The sequence below is a fragment of the Tetrao urogallus genome (genome assembly GCF_951394365.1).
Source record: "Tetrao urogallus genome assembly, chromosome: 5".
NCBI lineage: Eukaryota > Metazoa > Chordata > Aves > Galliformes > Phasianidae > Tetrao > Tetrao urogallus.
Window position 1 is genome coordinate 45,539,367 of NC_136818.1, and position 20,510 is coordinate 45,559,876.

The window sequence follows — 20,510 nt, forward strand, 5'->3', positions numbered from 1 at the left end:
TCATAGTTTTCTTCTACTTCCTGGCATATATTATCTGCTCGTAGGTATGTTTTCTTTCTTTTCTATCTGCTTTGTATGTTGGGGATTTCTTACAGTTCCTTATGTTTTTGCCCACATCTAGACTCCCAGCATAGTATTAGGGATTTTTGGTAGTGTTTTGTAATATTTCTGTAATGTAGCTGAGATGGTATTTTTAAATGATTCTCACATCTTAGCAATATTCTGTGTTTCTGTCCTGGCTGATACGATTCATATTTGATTTCATCTTTCTGGACCATATACATTCAAAGCCAGTTTAGTCTCATGGCAGATAACATTGTTATTGGATTATGGCCCACCTTCCCTTAAAATAGTTAATTATATTTTGTTCTGAAATCAATTCCTTCATGTCAAGATGAAGTTTAATATAAATTCCTCTTGTGTGCTGTGAATATCCTTTGAGGAAGAAATTTCAAGGTTGTTTTAATGCTGGCAATCTGAAATCTCCTGTAGTTCAGTTAGTCTTCCAGATGGATAATGTGGCTTTTTTTCTCTTCAGTGGTTTATTGATTGCTCTTTAAGGAGCTAGTTATCTTATTCTCTGGAGTGACTGTTGTAGCAGACATCACCTACTGTCCTATTTTATACTTTACTTGCTGGTTCATTAATCTGCAAACATTTAAGATCTTTTGCTGTGTAGCTGCTAAACTTAGAAACAGGTCATGACATTTGAAATATAGTAAATACAATTGCTCAGTCATGAGGAGAGATTTTTTTTTTTTTTTTAACCAGATTTCAGTATCACCAACTGAATAACATTTATGCCTATAAGCATAGATCATTTCAGATCCTCTAGTTCATTCCTAGTATTAGAGTAAGAACTAATTCCCTTCACATTTGTTGGTGTCCAGATTGATACGTTTTATTTTGGACATCTTAATTTTGCAGTAAACATACTGAAATATTTGTTTCCTCTTCCCCTTCTGTTATTGGTTTCAAGCCTTCATTTATTCTGTCGCTCCTCTGGGAATTCTGAAGGCATCTTTAATCATTCCTTCCCTTTTGCCAGCAGTTGTGTTCCCCTGCTCAGCCCTTTCTCTGAGACTCTGACAAGTCTTTGGCCTTTGCTTACAGTCCCAGAACGCAAGATCAAAGATCAAATCCTCGTTTGCCTAGTGTGTGCCTGGGGCTGCAAGCTGATTCTGGTCAGGTGGGAGAGTGAGATAGCAGTTATGTCCCCAGCTTCTGTCCATCAGCAGCTCTTTCCTAGTCTGAGACACAAGTAGAAAGAAAACATCGCCTTCATGTAAAAAACAAACCAAAACAACAACAACAAAAAGAAAAACAAACAGCACTTCTGCTCTGCTAGTGAGGGAGCTTTTTTTAGCAAAGAAAACTGGTCTCCCTTGCAAAGTTAATACATTTAGTACAAACATTCATTGAAGACAGATTCTGCTAACAAACATGCAGATGGAGAATTTTTACCTACTGCAGTGTTGCTTGGCAAGTGTCCCATGCCACCACAAAGCACGGTTATTTCCCGGGCAGGCAGTGCATGACATGATTTATTATGAATATTTAACAGGTGTAATTAATATATATAAAGTTTTGTAGTCTTTGCATTAACCACATGAGCTTTCAAGAGTGTCTGCGTTTTGTATGTCAGTAAAATGTTTATTCAGATTGCTTTCATGCATTAAATAACCAGATTAACTGCAAAGCAGTGGATAGAGCAAAGAACACAGCTAAGAATACTTGGTTTATTCCCAGCCGCAACTCAGGCACGTTGTTTGGACATCTCTTTAGAAAGCAGCTCTATCAACTTATAAGGACAGTGAAACATCCTAGAAGATACCACAGATGTCCCAGTCTGTGTAATGTAACTCAGTAATGAAAGGCTCTAAAACAAAATGACGTCTCTGAAACTCATTGCCTTACCCAACCTGTGCCTGTGGGCTGATCACTCAATCTGTGACTCAGTAGTATGTGCTGAGACTCAGCACGGCGTAAGCTCAATACTTTCTTATATTGCTATGAAATTATTGTATTATTGTTTTAAAACGCACTTTGTGGTAATGATAGCAGTTATTGATCAAGTTGGTTGACTCTGTCCTCAGTGTTTTTAAAAGTGTCTGCTGTCCAGCTTTTTTCATTCTCTCTGGTATTTAAAAAATAAAAAATACTCCTTACAAATGTATTGAGCACTGCATCACGAGATGTGTGTAATCCACATGGGTGCTGTGTGGAGAAGGGGCTGTGGATTGTCACTTTAGCAGTGATCTGAAAACAGACTCTCTCCAGCAGCTGCTGCCATTCTGTCTGCAGCGTATTTCTTGCCTGTCAGAAATGCAGCACTAGAGCACTTGCTGTTTGTCTCACCCATTTGTTCTGTATTTCTCTTTATTTTGTTTCTTTCTTTACCACAGAACAGCAAAAAAGGCTTAGTAGCCTGGCAGGTATGATGTGAAAGATCTGCTCCCTCGCACCCACTGCCTCTGCTGGAACAAAGTACTGCTTTGTTAGCTGTGAAGTGCCTTGAGCAAACACACTTCCCAGGAACCGCAAAAAAAAGACTTTAAATGTTTGTCCTGGCTTAGTCCAGGTCACCAAATGTTTGATTTCAGTCTCTCCTCCATGTGCTGCCGGTGTGGCTGTGTTAATATACCTACCTAGCTCCTAGAACTGGTAGTCTATTCCTCCTAAATTGTAGCTTGTTGATTGGTTTGGTTGCCTTTTGAGCCGTTAGGTTTACTGACATGGGATGTATTCTCAAGTTTCCCTGCATAGCCGTTAGAGTCCATCTCACATAGGATGGGGAGAGAAAAATCAGCGTTGACTTATAGAGCAGAAATATTTGTGCCAATTCCTAAGAAGTATATGATAAAATTGTAGCAGACAAGTGTGCAGGTGTGCTGCCAGCCTTCTTTCCCCTTGCAGCTGTATCTGCCCCTGCAACAGGTCTGTGAGCATCTCCTTGACAGGGAAGAGAAGTTATTTTCCTGTTCCCACTCCCAGGGTCCAACTGCCTCCAGCCAGCTCCTCTGGTGCCACACCAGTTGCTGCTCTCTGCTGTGCCCTGCTCAGGTGGCAGGCTGCACGTTTCTCCCTGCTCTTTCCCTTGGTGGTGCCTCAGCGCACTCAGCTCAGCTGTGTCCTGCAGACAGAAACTTCCTTCCTATTGGTTTTCCCTTCCACAAGGTGTTTCCCTTCACGATCAGGAACCCTTTTGTTTTCCAAACTAGAGACAGCACACAGTGTGGCTTGTTTGGACCCAAATGGCCCACGGCCTGCCAGTGAATCCCATTTTGCACAGCTGTGCCTGCACCTGTTCTTATTGAGTCAGAACAACCACAGAGATGCAGGTGGCCACCTCATCCCTTGTCTCTTGCATCCTCTTCCTCACAACAGTGGAACTCTTGCTGTGCAGCTCCATGTTGCTGCTGACATCGAAGGTGCCATGGGGGATGCAGTATGGTTATCTGTGTGGCCAGGCACCGGCTTTGGCTGTTTGATGTTTTTGAGTACCTTGGCCTGGTTTGTACCTCCAGCAGTCTTTCTAAAGTCTTTAAAGTCTTTAAGACTTTAGAAATCTTTGGAGCTGTGTGGCAAATATTCCACTATGGAATTTGGCTGTTAATTCTCCCAGATGTAGGAGAATGAACCAACCCTTTGCACCAGAAACACAAAAAAGACCGGAAGACAGTGTACTTGCATTGCCATGGAGAAAAAACAAAGTGGGATAAGGTAGATAACAAATTAATTGATGCTTTGCTACATGATGACTGTTTTTATAAACATTATTTCGTTTTTTTTTTTTTTAGAGGAGAAACCACTCAAACACAAATTCTTCGTGTACTAATTTTTGCAGGCCAGACTGTGTTTGCTCAGGGTACCAGTGCTTCGTTGTGCATGAGCCCCTCCTCTGCTAACTGTCCCTCTCAGATTTCTTCACATTTAATGGCTTTGGGCAGCATGTTGATGTGCATGTGAATAAACCTCTCTCTATCTTCAATGCATGCAGTGATATAAAGTGAACAGGCTTCAGCAGATCCTTGATGAGACAGACTGTAAAATCACTGATATTTTCTCTCCAGAAAATCCATGTAGGAGTTCTTAGCAGAGCCTAAATGTTGTCGTGTTGCAGCTCTCCACAGCATAGTAGATCTTCAGAGCTCTTCAGAGCAGTTCAAGCTCCCAGGTTCCTTGCTCAGTGGTGCTGCATATGGATGTCAGCCAGGCAGCACCAAGGAATGCCAGGTAGAATGAAGGCAGTCTGGAGCAAGTAGTTGTTTTCCCTACTTAGAGAGGAATGATACATAATGCTAACAACTGTAGTGGGATTTGTCGTTTACAAATTCTAGTTAGGACACAGAAATGATCCTGTTGACTGTAACAAAGGAGATTAAGAATGAAATTGCAGAGTCACTGATTAGACCCCAAAAAATCTCCAAAACCAAAAATCTTGTCTTACGTAACAGCTGAGCCTGTCACGAGATGTGTGAAGAAATACTAGCCTGCTTTTGCTGGTATCAAACGTATTCTTGCTAGATTCCTTCAGCCTATGTGCTAGCCACAGCTGGCAGGGTCACAGTCTGTCTCATCAACTATTTGCCAGGGTTCTTGCCTTAAAAGAGTGGGATATGGTGAAGTGATGGAATACTGCGATGAAGTAAGAATGGCTTGTTTTTGTTTCTAGATTCTGTGCCAGACAGAATAATTTCAGATAAAGTAGATTTGGCACTCACACAAGTCAAGCCAGTCCAGGAGCCAGTGCTGAGTGAGAGGAGGGTTTTGGAGGAGAAGAGAACTGTCAAGAGCCCTCAGCATATGGCTGATACTTCTGTTGATGACATTGGCATTCCACTGAGGGTAAGGCAACAATGGAAAAGTGACCATTTTGCAAAAACCTGGTTCTGCCTGTCTTGAAACTTGGGGAATTTGCTGAAGATACAGAGGCTGCAGAGATATAAGAGAAAATAGAATTTTACTTCCAGTGCATATTGTTATGAACTTTTCTATCAATTACCCAATTTCAGCATCAGGTGAAAAAAAAAGTAAATATGAGTCTCTCTTTTCATCATATTGGAGAACATTGTTCATTCACTGCTAGCGGTGAAGGAGGATATTAATTTTGCATTATTTTAGCGATCTTAATGGCAGTTATCTCTTCTAAACATTGTGTTTAATTTCATTCAGCTATCAAGTGAAATTACAGTGAAAAGAATAACGCACCCATTACGACTAGTGTCTGGAGTGACTTGAACACTGCATGTGTCCATTGGACACAGAGCATGAATGACTAAATTACACATGGTGTCTACTTTTTGGTGAATATGATAAAAGAAAGAAAGACTTTGAAAGGCTGATAGAATTCATGTTTGTGATTATTTGTGTGCTGTTTCTTCCAATAGAACACAGACAGATCGAAGGACTGGTACAAGACAATGTTCAAACAGATACACAAGCTAAACAGAGGTACTGTACGATGGGTCATTTTACTAACTTTACAAGACCACCTTTACAACATTTTTAATACATATGAAAAATCGTACTATGGATATTCAGTAGAACTGTTTTATATTAACTAGTTTTTACTCTGCACCAAAGAATTCAACCAATGTATTTAAAATCTCTAAAAACAAAGGTAAGAAAGCAGTGAAGTCCAAAGCAAAGTCTGATTGTTCTGAGAGGTTTACCTCAGTGCCTTCATGCAACCAAACGTACTATTGAGTGTACAGAAGGCTGCCACTAAGTCTATACTTAAGAAACAGATCCCTGAACTCCAGTATTAGCAGCTGTCCCACACAACATTTTTGAATTATATTAAGTTATTACTGAAACAACTTTGCTTTAGTACCTGCTTAATAGAGCATGGTTTGAGGCTCACAGATATCATGGGAACGATTTCCACTGATTCTGAGCAGTTCAGAATCTGAATTCTGCTCTTCAAAACTTCAAATTTTTCATCATTCATAATTCAAAACTGTAATAAGCTCTTGCAAATATGGCATTTCATGTTTCTATTGAAGTTTCATCGTGGTGAGGGACTCTACTACTTCGAGGCACTTCAGTGCCTGGCTGCTGATACATCCGTGTTCTTTCTTCTGTGTGAGAAATGGCTGCAGCAGTGTTTGCAGTGTCTGAACAGGCTCATGTGCAGGCAAATGCAATCCAGAACTGCGCTCACATAACACTGCTCCAGTTTTGCATGCCACTGCAGGTGCTGTCATGATGAGCTTTATGCATATTTAGGCACCGTGTTGTATTGGATAGAGTGAGAAAGAGTTGAACCATTTCTTCACCCCAGTGCTCCTAACAGAGGTTCTACAGCTCAGTCAGAGTCAGTACTTCTGAATATGAAGAATAAATTTAGTCCTTTCTGCTTCCAGGATCTCCCTTAGGGCCCAAGAAGGCATCTGGGTAGTGTCATGCTGTGTCATCAGCACATGAGGAGCTGTTCTGCAGCCTGTGTGGATTCTTGTCTTGCCATTCTTCCCCTTTAAATCTTTACTCTCTATTCTTTTTTCAAATCATGTTCCTCTCCTTAGACACTCCTGAAGAAAATCCTTATTGCCCTACCTACATATTTCCTGAACTTCCTGAAATCCAGCAAAAACCTGAAGGTACCAGAAGCATAGTCAGAGTATGTGTTGTCTCGTGCTTTGAGTTAACTGTACTGTAGCACCATAGTAGTAACTAGATTCAGGTCTAGTCATGCCCAGTATACCTTCTTGTGTAATGTATAAAGTAATTAAAACTTTGCTAATCCATTTTTAAGTTTTTAAAGAGTGATGATGTTTACTCAAGTGTTATTAAAATAAGCAATAAAGCCAAATGGTGGTAGGAAGCTGGGGGATGAAGCAGAACCTCCACTTCACTGTGGATAGCCTCAAAATCCACTGCTTTTCTCTGCTGCAGAAGACAATCCTTATTCTCCTACATACCAGTTTCCTGCGTCTACTCCTAGCCCTATCTCTGAAGGTAATAATGAAGGACCATCTATATTTTTCTGCACAAATGCTGCCTTGTCCATTTATTTTCTTCCTGGAGTTTTTTCTAGTTGCTGAACATTATGCTGCCTCGTAATTATTTGCTGCACTGTAAGCATTGCCTTGACTGTATGATGCCTTTTTGGCTTTGCAGTGCTCCTCTGGCTTTCTAACTAGTAGTTGACTAATGCTACAGACCTGAGGTTTGCTTGGTTTTGTGCGCTTACCAATTATACTTAGCCATATGCGTGCAGTGATTACTTAACATGCCTAAAATGCTGATATACATGTAAAGATGTGATCTAACTGTGATTTCTCTTGCCTTTCTTTTGGATCAACACATTTATTTGTTTATTTCTTATTTTTAATATTAACGCAATATTAGGACCAGACCAAAATGTCACTGAAGTCTATTGGTGAAATGGCTGCTCGCTTCAGTGGGTTTTGGATCAGTCCCTCAATGCAGTCCTTTAAAATAAATATAACCTGGTAACGTGGGTTCAGGGCTGGCCTTAGGTGCACTCGCTTATCTGGGCAAGGGCAGAATGTGATGGTCATCAGCACATGTTGTAACTTACATCACTGTCTTTATATTAGCCTCTTCATGTGCTCAGGAGATTCCTTTAAATTTCAGGTATAAACTAGATTTGTCTGTCATGTTTCAGGGATGGCTAAATTGTATTTATAGCAGTAATATTCCTACAACCGTCTGCATATATATATGAAAACACTTATACATTAGAAACATTGGAATCCACTGCAGACATTGGGCATATGCAGATGTTTAGTAATCAGGGAGGCGGTGGTGATGACAGCCTTGTTTGCTTCATGTTTTGGTACTGCTTAAGATCCTGCCATTTAGGAACTTGCCTACATAGCCTGTGCCTCAAGGCAGCCCTGGTGAGATTATTAATTAACCATTTCATTCAGTGTTTTTATTAAGGATTTGGTAGGTATTTTATAAAAAGAAAAGTGTATGATCTGGGTTCCAGCTGAAATGATCAAAGAAGATGAGATGTGAAGTGCATTTCACTGTGAAAACGAATATGGATTAGTGTCAAACAGATATCTCAGATACTTAATGTTTGGTGAAACCCGCAGGAGAAAAGTCTTGTCTTACATATTACAAAGTAGTATAAATTATTTTACGTTGGCAGGATGGTATATTGATACAAATGAGAGAGAAACAGAACCTCAGTAACTGGTCACTAAAGAAATTTTGCAATTAATTTTCTGGTATGTAATGAAGTTTGAAAATCCATCTTACTCTTTATCTTAACAAAAACAGTTTGTAAAGCTAATGAACTTACTGCAGTAAGAGTCTGTTTTCCCATAAATTTCCCCTGTGCACTTCAGATGTGCAGATGAGAGTAATTCGCTGGTTTAGGTGGTTGATATTTGCTCATTATTTACAGTATATTGAGAAATGTTTCTCAAATACCTGCTTGGATTCTTTTGTTGATGGGGAATCCAGAATATATGATGGTGTAGCTGTGTTAGAGTCCATGCTTCATATTCAGAATATATTTCAAAATGTGCTGTTCTCCTGCAAAGGGCTTATACAGAGATGGGTTGAAACCTCAAGCTTTAGATTGCATACACTCTGAGTGTTAGTCTGTTTGCTCTGGGTTGTTGTGTAAGATCTCCTAAAAACATTAAGATTGGGTTCTTCTCTAAAATTCTTTCGAAGTCTAAGAATATTGAAATCTAGAGATTCTAGCCAGCCTTAAAAACAGATAACAGCAACAACAAAACACTCTGTAGATTCTCTAAGAGCTGCCAGGGGACTGCCACTTTTTGCAAAAAGAATCAGATTTTAAAGGAATGATTTGGCCGTGCCCAGCTCCACTAAGTGTTGCATAGATAGGATGTTGCTCAGGAGATCCAGGTGAAATTGCTCATCTCTGGTTTAAACTTTAAGGGGTCATTCCAGATTTCTGTGTTTTACTGTTCGTTGCTATAAAATAGAAGAATGCCTGTGTTTTCTCCCTCAGAAATGTTCTCTTAGAACAGTATCATTTTTTCCTCATTACTTTAGCTATTAAAATCTTTGCAATTGGAAACTTAGCATTTATCTGAAATTATTTTTTCCTGCCTGAACAACAATACTTAATGAGTATTGACAATTATTTTTGAGTGAATAGATCAATTTTTTAATTGCTCACTAGCATTAAATAATACTGAGAGCTTGAATGGATGTGAAGATGGTATTAGATGTATCTGTTTGTATGTGCAGATGGTGATTTACCAAGTATTTTGGTATTTGTATACACCCACTTTTTGTATAGCAATAGCAGTCAACTTTTTCAACAATTCCCTGTAATGATATTAAATAGATCAACAGTTGTTCTCTGTCATTTTAGTCTGAAACATGAAAATTGGCCTGAAAATTGACCTTAATTTTTTTATTTTTATTTTTATTTATTTATTTATTTCCTGAAGGCTATAGTAAGCATACCAGAAATCAGTAACTGTATTTAGAACTTAAACCTTCTAATTCATTCACCAAGAGAAATTCAGCAGCAGGGCTAAGAGTTAAGACCTCTTTGAGCCTTTCTGAAAAGCTCAGTTAAGCGATGAGTGCAAGTTCAGGTCAGCTGTATTAGCCAAATTGTTTTTCCAGCAGATGAGGCTGGATATAGCAGCTACTCTTTGAGAGAGAGAAGCTACAAATTGTTTTAGTCTGTTGATTGACATCACTAAGTTAATGCGACAAACGTACAGTATGTTCTTTACTTCATCTATTTCTGCTTTTCTCTATTTTTATGTGGCTATTTCAGTGGTTTATTCACACAGCTGTTAGCAATATCTTTACTCATGATTTTCTTTGCAGGTGTTGCATTTTATCTTCTTGTGTTTTGCCTTGAAGTCTTATAGGTATCCGAAGTACACTTCCCTGATAGTTGGAACCCTCATTGGTAGAGAAAGATGATGGGTCTGTGGATCCACTTTCCAGTTCTGATCCTAGCTCCTCATGCTATTAGATACAGTTCATTGAGGATTTATTCCAAAGCATGATGAATATGGTGAAAAAGATACCTGTAGGTTTTTGATAATCAAAGCTAGTCTCTGGACATCACCTGTAGAGTGTGGGCAGTAATGCTACCATCCTCCCCGCCTCTTTTAGGTGTGCACGTGCCCTGGGCACTACAGTCATGACTGTCATTGCTAGCTCTTGTAGAGCTGCTTGAACCCCCCTCTATTGCATTCTATAGACATATCTTTTCTATTCAAAAGGTAAGCTCTTCAGAGCAAGGACAGTCTCTTAGTGCAATTATACATGCATGTATTGTGCCAGGAATGTTATCAATGTTTAAAGATAATCTGAGTCAGTAAACATACTTCAATTTGGTGTGCTACTTAATACTAGCAAGATGGCCCAGTGATTACTGTGTGTGATTGAGAACAGGACTCCTCAGCTCTATTACTGTGTCTAGCACCTAATGAGTTATTTTAGGCATACAGTTCAGCATTTAGATTCTCGATTTATCTTTCAGCTTTTGATAAAGTGGATCTAATAACACTTGCTCTGGAGGCGTTTTGTGACAAAAAGTGATTGTTTTTTAAAGTGCTTTGAGAGGCTGGAGAAAGGTATAAGTACTACATTAATATTTATATCTAATCTAGGAAGCATTTTTTAAATGCAATTTAAATCTCATTGGCATTTTCTTTTTTAGGATCCTCTCTGTGGTAGGTATTGAGTGTATTACTCTCTAGTTATGGCCAATGTAAGAATGGAAATGAAAAGGATTTCTGATGCTTCATTTGGAGGGCTTTTTCAGCTCACTTGCAAAATGCTTTTGTCTTTCAGATGAAGATTCTGATTCATACTCTCCTCGTTATTCCTATTGTGAGGACAGTAAGTAATTCCCTTTTCTTGTATGATATTTCAAACATAAGGGGATATATAAAGTATGTATTTGTTGGCCTCTTATCCATTTCACCAACATCTCTGTATTTGATTTATTCCACAGCCAGAAGCCAGCCTTCAGTTCCTCGCTCCAAGAGTGAGATGGACCATATTGACTCAGAGAAGGTGTTTAAGAGGTCTGCCACTTTGCCCCTACCAAACCGTACTTCATTGCTGAAATCCAGCCCTGAAAGGTGACCCGAACTAAGATATGTTTGGATCAATAGTGGAAGAGTGTCTGAAAGTTGTGAATAGGAAGAGAACAAATATGGAAGTTTAGGTTCACGACTCCAGTTGTTTTTGGGGAGGTGGAGGTGTACTTTTGACTCTGACTTGTCTGCAGGACACTAATTAACTCCTTTGTTGCCACGGCTTCCTCTGCCATTGCATCATTTACTGAGCAGGCATCACACTCACTGTTACATAGGTAGTGTTCTGCTGGCGTGAGCAGTGTTTCCTAGAGTACTGTCTATCCACATAAGCACAGTGGAAGCTCTCTGTTTAGTGTGACACTGTAAAGATGCCTCAGAATACAAGTGAACAGCAGTAATTGCAGAGGGGCAAGAAGTGAATTTATGCTGAACCTTGGTAAAAGTTTTTTACACTGCCCTTCTCTGAGTCGTCTCCCTGATAATGGACTTCACTGGAAGTAGATTCGAGTTAGCTTTCATGATTACTAGTAAGCTTTCAAGATGATTTCCGTCCTGATCTTTTGCTTTGTTTGTTACCAAGCATTTAAAAACTCTTTATAAGAATAATGAATGCATTTACCAAATGAAGGGAAAGCAGAAAGGGCAATGAATATTGTATGTCCTGTGGAATTCTCCCAGCTTTTGAATTGTTCTTCCTTCCTTCACTAATTTCCGCATGCTTTTAATGTTTTTCACTTAATGCCTCAAATATGTAATGCTGTGATTTGAGAGTGCTATTTCGGTAAACATCTCAGGCCATAGAACTGATGGAACATCTCTTCCTTACACAGAAGTTGAAGGCAGAGTACATTGGCCCTTTGCAAAAATTCTTGCAAATGAAAGAGTTATGATAAGTAGTGCTTCCTGTTATCTAGTAACGAAACAATGTTTCACCAGGGCAAAGTTTCTCTGGGACTGGAATCTTAAGCCATCAAGTTAATTGCAAGCAGTAATGATTAACACTGTGGAAGTCTGCAGAGTGTTGATGGTCTAGTCATTTTGATTATCATCTTGCCTTACTTTAAAAGAGAACTTACTTGCCTGTGTCTTCCAAAATCAGTGAAGAGAGAAGGGTATTTCAGTGGGTGGTTCCTATTGTCAACCGGATCAATAGGGTAAGTGGGAGCAAACCTGGAGCAGCAGTAGTTCTGGTTAGGCTGCTGCACTTCTGTGTGAAGAGGTGAGAACTCAGTGGCATGGCAAAAATGGAGTGGTTTAGCAGGAGAGAGTTAGTCTGAATTTTCCTCCACGTTTGGACACACTGGTATTTGTGAGCTTAATTTGTACTCCATCATTACATTATTTTCAACCAGGAAAGACATGAAACTCTGACATTTCATTGAAAGTATGAAAAAGACACCCAACCCATCGTATTCCAGTGGTTTCAGCATCTGAGCTGTGTCAAATTCTTCTTGTTGTAGAAAAACAAATATACAATCATGAGTCCTATCTGACCTGCTTCTCTCGCAGCACATTTCTTTCCAGAATGAAGGAAGTACTCTAATGAAACCAGGATTAGCAGGAGAAGGTGCCTGTCAAAAGAAGTACTTGCTTCCATGGAAACCACAGTGATTTGCATTAACTGATCTTTCTTTCCCCAGGACGGACTGGGAGCCTCCAGACAAGAAGGTGGACACTAGAAAATACCGTGCAGAGCCCAGGAGCATTTATGACTATCAGCCAGGAAAGTCCTCAGTTCTGAACAGTGAAAAAATGGTAATGTTTATCTTTTCCTAGAGTGTGCCTTAATCCTGTGAATGTGATATATACATGATATACGTGATATACATGATACTGAGTACTTGTCCAGTTCCATTCCAATAGGATTCCTTATGTTTACATTGCAGTGATCATGTGATGTATTCTGTTGTATTTTGTTTTGAAAATTGTTTTGCATAACATTGTCTCTCTTTATAAAGCAAAATCCATGAGGACTGAGAGGCTGCTTTACTTCGGGATATGTTGTTTTCTGTGTTAAGTATGGATCACTAACCCTAGTTTTTAATCCGTGTTTGACACTGACCTCTGCAGCAGCTGTGTCGCCAGCTGTACTTTTTCTAGGGCACAGAAGTAGGGTTGAAAGCATTATGAAACAAAGCTGCCTGGTTCAGTTTCTGTGTTCTTTTGATGCCATTAGCTTTAAACACTGAACAACTTCTTAGAGTGCTAGTAATGTGCTTCAGCGGATGCTTCTGAGATGCTTTAGGACACAGCCCCTTGGCTACTTTCTTCCTCAGCTGGATCTCACTCCTTCCATGGCAGAGGTGGCAGAACTGAATGTGAGCTGACCCCCCAGCTACACTAGTGTGTGACCTGGAATATTAAGTGAACTGTTACCAATTTTAGTTTGAATTAGTAAGCTGTGAGTTGTGACAAATAGGGCAAATACAAAAATCTCACTCTTCAGGCTTGGATGAGAAGACTTCATGGGAAGCAACAGGGAGGAAAGGTGATGTTAATCTCTGTCAGGCCTGCATAAATCAGCTCTACCTACTTAAGGTCCTTTAGTTTACAAGCACAACTCTGAAAGCGCTAGGAGACACTGAGTGAGGTTATTAGTGAATAACCAGTTTTGGTACGTAAACATGTAATTGTTCTGTATAGGCATTAATCTGAAGGATTTGGTTGGAATTGCTAATTCCAGGTGAGATTCCAAATGTAAACTGCACTCTGTGCATTAACAGTTCAAAAGTTGATCCAAACAGTCCCTCACTGACTTCAGGACAGTCACCCCTGACCAGCGTATGATCTGGAGCCTTTTGGACTACTAGGCAATGGGTGGCTCTGAATTGTACTGGGAGTTGGCTCAAGCCAATAGAGAAAGCGCCAGGGAGGAGTAGTTTGAGCTTGGTATGACAGTGCCATTTCTTCAGTCCATCGTGGATTAAGATTTCTGCTGAGCTCAGCGGCAATTTTGTCTCTTGATAAATAGCGAAGATTAAACCTTGTGGCAAAAGTCCTGCATCATCTGTATACTTAAGCCTTAAGAAAGGTCTGACGTAACCAGTGGTACTATTTATGCATTCAGACTTCTTGAGTTACTTAATGGAGCTGTTTAATCAGAATCTAAAAGCCAAAAGCAGGACCATCATTCAGTGCAATTGAGGAAAAAGAACATCTTGAAATAGTAACTTCATAATCTACATCTGTCTCATTAAGTACAACAGTAACTAGTCACTGTTTAGTAACTAGGTCTATCTTTGTGTTTCTGAGGAAGCAGCAGATTTGTGAATATCTCCTGGTGATCACACCAGGAGCTGTGGCTATCAGAATCCCAATCCAAGACCATTGCAGGGCAATGAAGAGCCTTCCACTGATGTCAGTGGTTTTTCTATTATCTTCAGTAACTGCAGTTACATAATGAGATGAGTACTTGAGCTAGAGTGCAATAAAGGAAAAAAATGGAGGCATTGTCCAGGTGACAAGAGATCAGACACAACATAACCATTTATCTTTCAGATAGAAGTGTTGCCCCTCTTTCAGAATCAGTTGTATGCTCTTTCCATAGAGCCTTTTTTGTTGTTGTTGTTTTTGGTTTGTTTTTTTTTGTTGTGATGCCTGATGGCTGTGGCCATCTGAAACGTCCAGCAGTGCCAAGCAATGCTGGGAACTGCCCCCACCTCAGTAACCCCATCACACGAAGATTTGCATCAGGACACACTTCGTGTTGTATGAATAAAAGGAAATTTTCTTTTCAACTGTAGTATTTTCTGTCCTGTCTGATTTTCCTTCATTTTAGTTCAGCCTGATTCTCTTAACATTTATTTGTGAAGAAACAAGTAATACTGTCTCTCTGTATCCATCTTATCAGAGAATATTCAGAAATGTGCTTTCTCTGACCTGTGTCCGCTTTGTTTTAGAAAACCACCTTTCACCCTGTTTGCAATGTATAGAACAGGGTTTCTCACATTTTCATGTGCTGTTAAAGATGCAGTATTTTGCTATGTTTGATTCAAGTCTCACTGAATCTCACTTGTTTTGTTTGTTTTAACCAAATGATGGTTTAAAGAGATTCAACCAGTACCTGTGCTTTGGTCTCAGTGGAAATGCCTGACAGTAGAACTGGGGGACTGAGTGACTCCCAGCCCTTCCAGTGAGCCTCCAGTGAATCTGGGCAAGCTGCATAATCTCTTTCTGTGCGAGTCTCCTGATCTGTAAAATGCAATTCATTCATATTCATGCATCTCACAATGATGCTTAACTGATGTTCGCAAAGGAGTTCATAGCTTTCATGAGAGATGCTATAGAAATTCCAAATTATGAGGCTAAATATCGACATTTTAGAATGGAAACTATGGAATCTGCATCTTTAACAGTCTTTTTCTGTGTATTCTTTGCATAATGTTATCCTTCTCTTTCTTCCATTCCCCTATCACCAATTCCTTCAGACTCGGGATATAAGCCCAGAAGAGATAGATTTAAAGAATGAACCTTGGTATAAATTCTTTTCGGAATTGGAGTTTGGGAAACCGGTAAGTTTGATAGTTGCAGTGACCAATAAAATCAACCTGCCTTTTTTTTTTCCCCCCTTTTTTTTTTTTTTTTTTCTTTTTTTTAATTATTGTCACATCTCTTTGCTAGGCTCTAAACCTGGAGCAGCTGCCTTACTCATTTAAAAATGACTGTTCATAATACCACCCTGGTGTTGATGCAAAATAGTCCTTTTATGATTGCTTAGAGTATTTTGAGGCCATTTACAAACACTCCCCACCTTCCAGCTGTATTTACCAACAAGACAATATTTTTGTTTTTGCATACCACAATTCAAACTGCATTATTACTCTTAATGGTAGAAGTAATGCCCTGTTCTCACTGAGAGTCCTCTTTCAATTTCCCATCTTCTAAAAAGATTTAGGATTGCTGATAGGTAGCTTTAAATCTAGGTAAATCAGTTACTTATTTCTGGCCTCACCTTGTAAACTATGGATCAGTAATTTGCAGTTATCCATGACTGATTATGACCCTGTTTCCTGATTCTTTCCTTATTCATGTACCTGCCTGTTGCCCAAATGATGTGCATCAGGCTGCATTGAATAGCCCTGGCCATTCCCTGAAAGTGAAGGAATCTGAGAACAGAGTGCTTTCTTTTCAAGCAGAGCTGTGTTGTTTTCTGTATGGGGAAAAAAAAAGAAAGAAAGAAAAAGCCTTGATCTCTCAGTCTGGAAAAGGATGAAGCAAAGCTTAATTATTAGATAGGACAAAGGACATTTTGATGGAAGAGCACATCAGTCATTAGGGCTGCCAGCAAAAAAAAAAAGAACCACACAAAAACAGGGTCTGTATAATTTTCTCACCAACTAAACTGATTCTTACTGATTAAACACAATGAACCTCATCATTAAATGCTGTTTAATAAGCTACTCTTACTGCACCAGAGGGTCAGCATCAGCCTCTCACATTTATCCAAGTACAGTGGCTGTTTCCTCTTTTTCTTTGAAACTGTCGAATGCACACACGCCACTTTTGAACACTGCTGAGATTTCCATGCACATATAATAAAACAAATGTGTTTTACAGTTCAGCACTGGTTTCAAAGCCTATTGCATATGGACGCCAGAGGGCAGGTTTTCTTTAAACCTAAGCATTGCTCACAGTTCTCAAGGATATGATTAAATCCCTCTGCAGTTTATAGATGTCTGAATTTGGGTTGGTGCCTATTCTGATTGCATATAGAAATAGTATAATTTCTGCTGGAAAACAGGCACGATCAGTGGCTGGGCTGTCCATTCTGTCATTGGCAACTGTGTTTTGTAGCAAAGAGCCTTCCGACATATGCTACGTAGACCTCAAAGGTGTTTGAGATGTCCATGACTTTTGTTAAGGCCTGGTTTCTTACAGTTTGCCTTTAAGTGACTGCCCATGTCAACTTCCTCTGTCTCCAAAACCATATGTGTTCATCCTGGTACATTATACCAGACAGTGAATGTGGTGCTATATGCATAGTGCTTCAGCATTACATTGGGCATTTTAATTGAGGATGCTATTTCAGACTTTTACTGATAGCTGCTCTTGAACAAGACAAATTCAACAAAGCTCTCACTGAGCCCTGCAACCACAGCCAAATAGTAGTCTTCATGTATCATTGCTCACTTTAGCCACGATAAGATCTGATTTTTGTGACTAGTTGTGGCTAAGCCCCATGTACATTGGTCAGGCTTTCCCTGCCTAGTGCTGCAGATAATGTATACTTGTAAAAGCATATTTTCCCATTTTTATGGCTTTAATATGGCGGCTATGGAACATGGACAGTAAACACCCTTGGTAGAAGGAAGCACAGGATTCTTGCAAGGCTGTGGTGTCTCCAAACATACCAGAATGACCAGGATAGGTGTTTGCATTGAGGAAAGCCTATGCACTTCCTAAGGACAGCTGAAGCAGTGCTCTGCTGGTTGAATATCCCAGATATGTCCCAGATTGCTCTGTGCAGCATGGATGCTTTTCCAGGGTGTTGCGGAGACTGAATCCCCACATTCTCCTTCTTTCTTCCCAACCTCTGACCTTGCACTCCATGGTACACCTCCCCTCTCCCCCCACCAGCCAAATTTGATGGCCAGCCAGTCTAGAGCTTCACTGTCTTCTTTTGGGTTTGTGGGGTCACACATGTGGACACTGGACACTTCTCCCAGCCCCTGAATCTGCTCTTTGCTATGAACAGAGGACTGGAAAAAGGGTTCATGCATATCCTGCCTTCTTACCTGCTTTCCTCCGCTTCCTCTCTCCACGTCTCAAACCTGAATCTTTACAGCACCATCTTGTCTACTGGCTGCTGACCTCATCCCCTAGTGTCGCAGTCCAAGTTTAGAAGTGAGCCTGATTCAAACTACAGACCCAGACTGTCTGGAAACCTGATGGAATTTGGACTAAGGCTCAAATGTTGTAGCTCAATCATGCTTTCATGATTCCCTGTCAGATACTTTGATAATATAGTTCTGTCAGTCAGTACAGACTCCTAGGATGATGCTAAGCTTGTCAACCAACAGAGATTACTTTGTTTGCAGACGAGCAGAAGTATTTTGATTTTACAAAGTAAGAACGAAGTGTTTGAACATGTCAGTGAGGTGCACGTCTGGTAAGAGAAGGATATTGGTACGGCATTATTCGGGTAGGATAAAGGTCTTTCACTCTGAATAATCTTCCCTGATATTTACACATACATAAAATAGGAAAAATTGTATTTTGAAATAGCCTTTATTTGTAGGATCAATTATAAGTAAGTATTTCCCAAACTTGCCTGTGCCCCACTCTCTCCACAAAACAAAAAAAAAACAAAAAAAAAACAAAAAAAAAACCACCAAAAACCATCTCCCCAGAAGAGAATAATAGCAAATAACAACTCTGCATTCTCATTGCCCCACAATGCCAACACTGGAAATTCAGCCATTTGTTCACATGGTATGTATTCAGAGTCTGGTGTGGGTGGGAAAGATATCTCCCTTTTCTTTACCAAAGGCCCTTATTTTACCCTTTCCTTTTGAAAAGAAGAATGAGCAAAAAAATGCTTTTTATGACTGTGTGATTTTTTTTCCCCATTTTGTTTTCTGACTTTTTTTTTGTGTCTGTATTAAAAATGCTTTAACCACAGCTGCAGGCTCCTCCTAGAGAGCCCTAAATCCCTTTGAGCGCCTCACAGTAATAAAGCTGTCCCCAAATACTACTGAAAGCAGCCCCTCCCAGACTGCATGTATGCTTCCTTTTACCTCCTGTGATCTCTCGATGTTCGTGCTAGAACGGATTTATCCCTCTTTCTATCTCTCTCTGTTTTGTTGTTTGTTTGTTTTTAATTTCTTTTCAGTGTTGATGCAAATCCCCTATTGTATTCCCGCTCTGTTCTAATCCAGTTTCCATATTCTCTGTGATGTCTTCCTTATCTTCATTTCCTCATTTCCTTCCTCTGCTTTCCATCAGCCTCCAAAAAAGATTTGGGATTATACTCCTGGAGATTGCTCTATCCTTACTAGAGAGGATAGAAAGGTAATTGTGTCTCACGTATGTTGTACTACAGCATCTGCTGCGTGTGTGTGTGTGTATGTGGATTTCTTTTGTAACATTGCTTGGGTTTTGTGTGCCTGTGAGTGATTTTATTTTTTAAATGGGCTTGAGCTCATTTGCCTAACAAGTAGTTAGTAATTTGATTTAATAAGCAATTCTTAAACCATAATCAGCAGTAGTTTAGAATGGTGGTTTTGCTATCTTGACTTGCAATGATAATTATACTAACAGCCTATTGTCACAGTATCTTTTTTTTTTTTTTTTACAGGTGGGTTTTATAATTTTATTGTTGGTAGAATTAGATCCTAGCAGGCCTGCGTGTCTTTTAATTTTGAATGTTAAATGCCTAAATCAATTTCCTCTGTAACCATTGAAACGCAATTAATTACTAGTGGATTTCTGTTTATTGTCCATACCATCTTTGACTTTTTCAATTAAAAAGGCTCGCTTATTTATTTTTCAGAATTAACATTCCTTTGATATCCCCTAACCCTAAGCATCATTTTCCCATTCTTCTTCTCCTTCTTTAACCAGACTGATCTAGAAAAAGACCTCTACCTCTACCAGACTGAGTTAGAGGCAGATTTAGAAAAAATGGAGAAGCTTTATAAAGCGCCACATAAAAAGCCACAGAAGGTATTTCCTATTCTTTTCATGCTGCCAATCCCTGTTTCCAAACTCTCTGCTCTAATCTATTCGCTGCTGGATGATTATTAAATGAGGTTGGGATAAATAATGGTTCTGACCATTCTGACTGCATGGCTTGCTGTGTCGCTGTCAGAAATAATAGAATGTGATGCTGAGAATCCGGCTTGAAATCCATTTTCAGAAACAGCAATTTCCTCTCCCCCCATTCCTTTTCAGCTACCCGTCCCCCACCTCTGTCCCCCTTTAGGGTTTTAAGTTCGGTGTCTGCAAAAAAAAAAAAAAAAAAAAAAAAAAAAAAAAAAAAAAAAAAAAAAAAACACCCTCTCTATTTTTCAGATGAATAGGCAGCAGCAATCAGCTTAAAATTCTTGCTTAGCCTCACGTCATCATCTCGTGCCTTTCAAGCGTGTTGCCATCAACCCTCCCTTTGCACAAGCCTTGCTGCTCCCTGCTAGCAGCGTGTGCTGCCCAACATTTGGATATTCCCCAGAGATTTTACACCATTTTCCCTACCCTGCACCTTGCCGTGGCCTTCCAGGGCAGGTCAGCTGCTGCCACTCCGAGGCTCCGCAGGACTCGAACCATGAAATGATAGATTAAATTGGTAACACGCTATTTTTTTCTTTTGTTGGTTTTTTTTTTTTTTTTTTTTCTCTCTCTTTGAAACTGCGGCATTTCAACAGGACGTGAACAAGCTGCTTTTTCAAACCCAAGATTTGCTTTTTCTTCCATTGTACGAATCCTCAGGTAGATGAGGGGAGAACAAATGCAGCATTTCTTTTAAAATTGCCTTCCATTTTTTCA

The 20,510-nt window shown here is 39.7% G+C and overlaps 1 protein-coding gene across 1 annotated transcript in view; it reads left to right on the forward strand.

Annotated features, from left to right (window-relative positions):
* Positions 1–20,510, forward strand: part of SORBS1 (sorbin and SH3 domain containing 1) — a gene marked incomplete at both ends in the record, with an annotated part of 72,139 nt that overhangs the window by 27,378 nt on the left and 24,251 nt on the right. The window contains 12 exons of the mRNA XM_079536349.1: positions 2,406–2,435; positions 4,676–4,848; positions 5,391–5,454; positions 6,528–6,602; positions 6,898–6,960; positions 10,780–10,827; positions 10,943–11,072; positions 12,671–12,785; positions 15,458–15,541; positions 18,447–18,461; positions 18,975–19,040; positions 19,593–19,694. Of these exons, the coding sequence (XP_079392475.1) occupies positions 2,406–2,435; positions 4,676–4,848; positions 5,391–5,454; positions 6,528–6,602; positions 6,898–6,960; positions 10,780–10,827; positions 10,943–11,072; positions 12,671–12,785; positions 15,458–15,541; positions 18,447–18,461; positions 18,975–19,040; positions 19,593–19,694 (965 nt within the window). The remainder of the gene's footprint in view (positions 1–2,405; positions 2,436–4,675; positions 4,849–5,390; positions 5,455–6,527; positions 6,603–6,897; positions 6,961–10,779; positions 10,828–10,942; positions 11,073–12,670; positions 12,786–15,457; positions 15,542–18,446; positions 18,462–18,974; positions 19,041–19,592; positions 19,695–20,510) is intronic.